Source organism: Peromyscus maniculatus, chromosome 3 (genome assembly GCF_049852395.1).
Source record: "Peromyscus maniculatus bairdii isolate BWxNUB_F1_BW_parent chromosome 3, HU_Pman_BW_mat_3.1, whole genome shotgun sequence".
Lineage (NCBI taxonomy): Eukaryota > Metazoa > Chordata > Mammalia > Rodentia > Cricetidae > Peromyscus > Peromyscus maniculatus.
Window position 1 is genome coordinate 24,135,987 of NC_134854.1, and position 8,461 is coordinate 24,144,447.

An 8,461-nucleotide genomic window follows, 5' to 3' on the forward strand; every position below is an offset into this window, starting at 1 on the left:
CTCCCGAGTTATTTAGCAACTCCGCAGTTACTCAACTTCTTGTCTGCTTGAAGAACAGGTGCAGAGTCAGCTGCCCCTTTGTAGAGAATTAAGCCCCTGGAATACACTTAAAGTGCATTGTAGTATAGAGATTCATTCTTAAAAATAAACTGGCTGGATTGCTATTAAAATACTATCTGTGAACAGAATCGAAAGTCCAGGCTAATTATTTAAAAAGAAAAGTTCCCTCAGGGAGAATGCAATGACAAAAAAAAAATATTAAGAATAGTGTTCTTACAAGCGTATTTCAGAAGCTGCTTACACTACCATGCTCTCATTTAAATACATTAACAGCAGAAGATTTTAGGATCAAGATTTTGTTTCAAACTCCAATTGTTTTAGTGCATATCATTATCTATATCTAGTGTTTATTCAGATGTATAAGCACATAGAAAAAAGCAAAACAAAACCACCCAATTATGGAAAGGTTGACTGAAAAGCAGAGGCAACAGAATACACTACTGAATCCCATAGACAAGACATACACAGACATACGCAAGTAGATTCTACAACTGCATCTGGAATGGGCAGCTTCTAAAGACATAAAATTACAAATACATTGCTTTTAGTCTGTTTTAGTTGAGTATATGAGGTCTTTTGGGGGGTAGGGGATTTAACTAAACAGAAGGCTCCATGAGGGAAAAGTCTTTAGTTCAATTCTTTATACTAAACTCCTAGAACAGTACTCAGTAAGTTTATGTGGACTCAAAGAAGGAAACCATCACTTAGGGAAGATACCTCTAAGCAATAATTTTAATCTCTTGATAACTGAGGTGACATAACACAGGCATGCCCAACTCTATCAACTCTAAAAGTCCCATAGCTTCAGATTGGATAAAAATATTCTAATTACTCATTAAATTAATGGAAAACAAAGAACTATCCTTCCTACTATAATCTTCCTCTTCTCTAAAAAAAAAAATTCAAAATTCAAATTCTCAGAAAAATAATATATACAACAGCTTTCTGGCAAAAATACTGTTTAATTAAAAATGAAAGAAAAAGATCATATTATATATTCAGTATCTTTTGGCTATTTATTTTTATTTTAAAACTGAAAATGGTAAGTTAACAGATAAGAAAAAAGCTATTCAATTAGGTAGCCACCTGACACTGAAATGATACACTTTAATTCACTGAGAAAACATTTATTCTAAAACATGCTGGAAATTCAGACACCAGCCATCTGTGTTTGCCATTTGGAAGCCAATTATAAAAATGTTAACATATGTAGTCACAGAAATAGTTGCAAGATTTACTGGAAAGATACTGTGTCCATAGACATTTGTCTTCCAGAACTAGTTCAGATCCCAAGCCAAAGTCTTACTCTAACCAGAGCAAGAACAAATGACTAAAAATCATGTATTGCTAAACTCAAGAGTTAGGATGTCATAAATGACATAAATCATTCCCAGCAAAAAAACAAAAAACAAAAAAACAAAAAAACTGTTCAGAACATCCTATGAGATATGAAAATATGCTAAATTCTATAATGTCATTTAATAAAAGACTTCATAATCTGCTTAGCTGTGTTCACTGAGGGTTGACAAAGCTCATGAGTCAAAAGATGTGTTCCTAACATTAGGACCTTTTCATCTAGGCCAGACTATTATTTCATCAAAGTGTGAAAAATTAAATGAGATAAAAGTTTGAGTATGATTTCTTAAAATTGGGTTGGCTGAGGTGGTCACACACCTTTAATCCAGCACTCACCAGGCAGAGGCAGGCAGATCTCTTTTCAGTTAGAGACCAACTTGGTCTACATAGTGAGTTCCAGGCCAGCCAGGGCTACAGAGTGAGACCGTGTGTGTGTGTGTGTGTGTGTGTGTGTGTGTGTGTGTGTGTGTGTGTATGTTGTATGGTGTGTGTGTAAAAGATTTAATGATTTCTTTACATAAATACATAATCTTTACTGCTCTGGTAGGAACATACCTACGCACCGCTTGGAAAGAACCTTTTCAGAGGTCAGACGTGACAAACACACATTCTTATAAAGTTCCTACTACTTTCACAACCAAAGCTATTCTATGTCCAGTGGCTCATACGCCTCCTCATTACCTGAGCTCTGTTCTCCTTGGAGTTTTCACAAGCTAGTCTAAAAAAACCCGTTTCTGGGTTCTTCTGTCGCTGCAAATCTAAAACATCTAATTAGCGATCAGGAAAATGAAAGGAATAAGGCCAACCAAAGCAATGTGACTGACAGCAAGCACAGAGAAGAAAGGCAAATGTGCAGAGGACAGCCACTGTGTCTGTTGGCCCAAATCTACAGTCCCAGCACTCAGGAGGCACAGACCAGGAGGAGCAGGAGTTCAAGGCCAGCCTGGGCTACACGACAACTTGCCTAAGAAAGCCAAAAAGGGCATTCACAGATGCCAACTATATAAATCAAGCAGTACTGGAGTAAAATATTACAGGTCCAGGATCATGCTAAAGTGGGTATAGTTAACACTAGTTAACACTGTCACACTCTCCTCTGTGATATTCATGTCAGATAGCACACACTTTACCGTACCATATTTGATAAAGTTTTATTATTTTTAAAAATGATATTTGAACATTTTTTGCCTGATCATGACAGAAATATTTTAGGGCTGGGGAAATGGCTTGGGACTGTAAAAACAGTACTTACACAAGCTTTTAGTGCTTTCCCCCAGGTATCTCCCATGTTAGTTATTTTTCTTGTTATTTCTTACTTGCTTATTGGGCGTAATTATTATCTTTGATAACCTAGTTTCATAAACCACAATTCCTAAAACTTTTTCTTGGTAAATTGACTGGTAAGTTGTTGTTCCACTGACAATTTTCATTTATATAGAACACATAAATAATCATTTTAAAAAGAGCTTGTCATGTATACATTATAGTATATTTTATGAAATGTCTCATACTAACCTAAATCCAGTGCAGGAGAATAAACTATAGTATATATAGAATTAAAATAATTCTACAAAGACTATGAGTTGGGAAGATGCCCACTAATAGTGCTAGGTTTAAAAACGTTATTTCCCAAAGGTTATATGGACAAATTGAGACATGGAGATATGATGACTATCTTCAACTGTAAGCATCACTAGATTAGAAACATGTAGGGTGTTAATGAGATGCACTGTGTGTCTGTGAGGGTATTTCCTGAGAGGGTTAACCAAGTAGGAAAGACCCATCCTTACTGTGAGCAGCACCAATAAGAAATATCTAAATAGATTTTGGAAAATGGTTTTACATGTTCTTTTCTTATGCCAGCAATGAACAACTTCTCTAAGAGTTCTGAATTACTAATGGATAGCCATACATACAAAGAAGCACCCATAGAGGACTCATTTCTTATTCTGTTCATTCAATAAGCAAGTATTTATTGAATAATTATTATCTGTTAGATAATTATAAGCTGCATTAACATAATAATAGTCTCTTTATATACTGTGTTTCAGGAAACGGACAGTATTTAAAACAATTTACCAAAATATGAACGATAAATCACCCTAACCTACTACCTACACCCCCACTGAACTTATGACTCAGCATCCTTTTCTGATCCCCCCCCAACCCCACCCCGCGCAGAGACATCGCTTCATCTGTATTTTTAACTTCTGGCATAAGACAGGACTCCAGCATAGGTTTGCCAAATAATTAGTTTTTAAATGATTGTGATATAGACTGAATCTAGAGCTTTGCACTGGACTGCACAACTACAACCCCAGCCACTGGTTAACATTTACAACAGGTCGTTCAGTCCTCATTAAAAGAAGCATGTTTATCAGATGAAAAGTCCATGTAACACTTTTGATGACACAGATTGTATTACTTCCCATTTTGCTATCAGGCTCTACAAACTTAATGGCTGCAAACTATTCTATCACACTCATAGTCTGAAAATGATTCTCTTCATGTCATATCCAGAGGTTATGCTTGTACAGTGCACAAGCAGGGCTGCTTATATGCCTCATGGATATATCTCTCCCTGGGAAAAGTAGGTTCAATTCTAGAACAAAGCAAAAGTCTAGATAAAAATTCCTTTGAAAGAGAAAGACTTGCCCCACAGGCACAACTGTGTGCTGTGTGGAAGCACGTGCCCGTGCTTGTAGAAGGCCGAGGCTGGTGTCCTCTTCACCTTCACTCTTTACTCTTCACCTTCAATTTTATTTTTTGAGACAGTGTCTCTAAATGAAACTCAGGCTTGCTATTTTGGCTAGAGGGTGGATCGGAAGTCCCAGGGACTCCTGTCTGTCGTTGTCTCCCAAGCACTGGGTTACAGATGCAGGCCACCACAGCCAGCTTTCTGTAGGTGCTGGGAATATGAACCCAGGCCCTCGTGCTTGGGCGCCAAGCACTTCACACACTGAGTCATCTCCCAGCCCCCAAACACGGACTTTCAAAAGACAAAGAAACAGGAACAGAAACCAAATTTGAATTCTATTTTAAAGATAAATCAAGTATTCATTGGCAGCAACTTAATCATAAAGCAGGTCTACTGAAGGCAAAAAAGCTTAGCAGGACTGCCTCACACATATTTAGTAAAGGATATATTTAGGAAGGCAGTAGAAATTATGACATAGTCAATAAGACATCTTACCTGGACGTGGTGGCTCACAGGCATAATGTTAGCACTTCAGAGGTGGAGGCAGGATTGCCACTGAGTCTGAAGCCAGCCTGGATTACACACTGAGCTCTAGGCTAACCAGGACTATAATAGTCTAAGACTCTGTTAAAAAAAGAAAGGGGAGGGGGGAGTAAGGACAGGAAAAATACTATCTAATCAAAGCCTTGAAGTTTGCAAAGGTATGCATACTACATCTCCAATCCCTTCGATGCATTGAACTTGCTCAGTTCTTCAGGTTGCACAATGGTAAGCTAAGGTGAGCTTCTAAAGATGCCGATTCCCCTTTCTCCATTTATAGAATGTTACACAGGCAGACACATTAAATCTTTACCTTACATAGAGGGTGCTTATGGGAAAGTCAACTAACCATATTCTAGAAACAAAAGGCTAGCTACTGCACATCTTCTGTATCAAACTAATCCTGAGCATGTACCACTGTATCTCTGCACTATCACCCTTCATTCATGACTGACCCGCTTCCCATTGTTAATGTGAGAGAAGAAAAGAAGGAACCTAGGTGTCTTAGTTAAGGTTACTATGGCTGTGATGAGATGACCATGACCAGAGCAACGTGGAAAGGCTTTATTTGGCTTATACTCCCATATCACAGTTCATCAACAAAGGAAGTCAGGATAAGAACTCAAACAGGGCAGGAACATGAGGGGAGGAGCTGATGCAGAAGCCATAGTGCTGCTTATTAGCTTGCTCCACATGGCTTGCTCAGACTGCTTTCTTAAAGAACCCAGGACCACCAGCCCAGAGTGGCGCCACCCACAGTGGGCTGGGCTCTTGCCCATCAATCACTAAGAAAATGCCCTGCAGCCCGATATTATGCAGGCATTTTCTCAATTGAGGCTCCCTCCTTTCAGATGACTCTAGCTTGTGTCAAGTTGCCATAAAACCAGCCAGTACAACAGGAAAAACAGTTTAAAACATAACTTAATTGTCCCAATGTATGACTGCTAACAATTAGGTCTTTAAAAAGGCAACCTACTATCTTAAAGGTAACTTCATTTTAGGGAGCAAGGAGGTCAAAAGGTAAGTTCAAACAGGTAATTTCAGAAAGAAATCATTATATTCAATTCATGTTGTGCTGAATTGTTCATTAAGCCCACTGAAGGATACCTACGTATAATTCTGGGTCGTCTACATATCTTGCCATACACGCACGCCCACACAAAATCAAACTCACCAAATACATAGCAAAAGCAAATACATTAGACAGCAATTCTCTTGTTTAGTTTATAGAACCTTTCGGTGCTCAGAAGTTCCATTCCACACGCTACAAAAGCTCGCGTGCCATGACAAAGACCTCCAACACAAATGTACAAAGAAACGCTTCTAAAAACGCCCCTAACGTGTAGCCAAGTTCGCAGCTGGCACTTGTGGCACACTCCAGCCACTGCCGAGGCAGCTGTCACAGGCCAATCACACACACACACACACCCAAGAGTGCCAGCGTGACACCTAAAGGCGGCAGGCTGGTGATCAGCGTGCGGGTGTCTCTCAAAATAAAGAAAAAGCACAAAGCCCGAAGGACTCGCAAAACTCCCTTCAGAAAGTGAAAGGGCGGAGGCTGCAGAGCAATTCCTTAGCAGTTGATAGCGGGGCTGAGGGAGGGTCTGGTGCGGCCCCCCGGACAGGGGAGGCGGGCAGTGCAGTCATCAGGTCTCCGCGGCGGCCAGGGGGGCGGCTCTCCCGGGCCCCAGCCCCCAGCCCAGCCCCGGGCCGGCCTCTGCCCCCCGCCCCCGGACACCGCCTCCCCGCACGGCCTGCGGCCGCCGCGCTCCTACCTTAGCCCTGCCGGCTTCCAGCTTCCTCTGTCTGTCCTCTTCGTCCATGGCGTCTGCGGGGCAGGCGGGCACGGGGTGGAGAGGAAAGGGCTGCTCAGACGCCGGCGGACGGAGCTCCCTCCGCGGTCGTCCCGGGCACGCTAGGCGCTCACGGGCGACTCGTGCCGGGCCGCACGGGCCCCGCCGTCACCGCCGCCATCTTCGTCTCCACGTAAACACACGGGGGAGGACGGGGCGGGGCGGGCCGTCCGCGCAGCCGCGAGCCTGGCCCGGCAGGTGCTCCGGCCGGCCGCCGGGCTCGACCCGCGTTGGGGCGCCGGGGCGCCGGGCCTCCCGGGACTCGGGGCTCCCGACGCTCCGCGGCGCCTTTCCAGATGCGGAAGCAGCGGATGCCCCGCTAGGAGAAGCCGCGGGGGCGAGGGCGGGACCGCCCGGCAGCGGTCTGTCCGCCCAGGCTAAGGGGCGCCCGCAGGGCACCTACGCCTTCCCAACACCCTCCCCCCCAAAGTCCCCCTTCTAATCCCCACCGGTTCCCGCCCGCCCACTGTCTCCTTCAAGGCCCACTGGAAGAACCGCTCCTGCTGCCTGCCACCGGCTTCTCCCAGCTCTTTGTTCCCCGAAGCGCAGAGACACTCCTCCTGGGCGCTTCTCCTTGGCAACCGTGCCCCTAAAGGAGTTCGATTTCGGAATCTTGAGTTGGGAACAAACCCCGTCCACCCTAACTTTCCAGCGTTAATGACCAGAAAACAACTACGCTTCTTCTCTGACTTCACCTGGAGTTTTTGGACGAGCTGTTTAATATTCGTGACTGTCCCTGGCGTGTGAAAACGCCCAAACCTTTGTCCGTTCTTTCACTGAAATGACTAGTGTGAAATTGTGTGCCCAATAAACGTGTTAGATTGAATTGAGCTGTGCTTATAAATTGAATATAACTGTCTTTACTCCCCCATCTGCTCCTGCAATCCTTTCTTCCTTTCTCCTCCCTCAAAAACATTCCTGGAGTGTGTCTCAGATTGATCGCTTCTTTGATTTAAAGTAGACTGAAAAATTAGCAGATAAAAACTAAAGATATTAATTTAATCATAAAAGAGGTGTTAAGTGGACATACATATGAAAAGGGAGAAACTAAAAACCTTCTGTCTGTCAGACACTAAAGATGTTTCGGATACCTGTAATTTAGAGGTGCCTGTATTTCAAACATAATTGTGCCAATTTAAAACAATCAAGTCTACATTGCCCTGCAATCAGGACTGGAATTGAGAGTGTGAGATTAGACACCTCCTCCTAGGAATAAAAGAATTAAAGAGAGTGGGGGTGGGGAGAGGAGTGATTTTCTCAGTCACCCATCACCCTGTGTAGATCTACATCTACAATGAAGTGTTCTCAACTGTTTGGATAGAGTGATTATCTGTTGATTCTGAGTGCCTAGGAGGAGGAAGCCCAGGATAGCTGACAGATTTCCTGTCTGTGAATGGACACTACTTTCTCAGTGGCTCAGGAGGTCAACTCTTTCTTGCAGTCTGTTCTGTCTTTGTAACTAAAGATGTTCATGATCTCCTACTGAAGTTGAAAGATTGTTTCTGCATTTCCCTTTAGTAATTGTCAATCATATACCTGCCTGTTTCATACATAAAGGAAGCTCAGTAACATTGCCACTGTGTGATGGCATCTATTAGAAGCGCAAGTCCATGGAATTACTTGTTTCTTAGGACACCTGCTCAATTGTAACATCATGTCACACCATTCATTTATTCATATTGTTTGGGTGGGAACTCCACCTCAACCGCTGGCACCCTGGCATCCCTATATACCCAGAGTCTGGAATGGTCTGGTGGAAGATCCACCTCAACTCCCCTCCCCCATCTCTTTTTCCAAACCCTCCCCCTTCAAAGCCCACCAAACATGGCTCCTCCCCCAGAGAGGCTCAAGACCACTCCCACAGGGTATATAAGCTGCATCCCAGAAAACAGACACGTGGTTCTTTCAGTCTCTCGTCCCTATCTCTTCTCTGAGTGGCTGGGGAAACACCCGG

General features: G+C 43.3%; 1 protein-coding gene across 23 annotated transcripts in view; it reads right to left on the bottom strand.

Moving 5' to 3' along the window:
• Positions 1-6,646, bottom strand: part of Akap9 (A-kinase anchoring protein 9) — a 124,123-nt gene extending 117,477 nt beyond the window's left edge. For 16 of the 23 annotated variants that reach the window (XM_076566270.1, XM_076566267.1, XM_076566263.1 and 13 more), the window contains exon 1: positions 6,430-6,645. In XM_076566270.1, the coding sequence (XP_076422385.1) occupies positions 6,430-6,477 (48 nt within the window). In that variant the 5' untranslated portion in view covers positions 6,478-6,645. Of the gene's footprint in view, positions 1-4,609; positions 4,734-6,429 lie in introns of those variants that run through there. The other 7 variants (XM_076566271.1, XM_042272748.2, XM_042272747.2 and 4 more) reach the window with 4 other exon arrangements.
• Between the last annotated feature and the right edge of the window lie 1,815 nt (positions 6,647-8,461).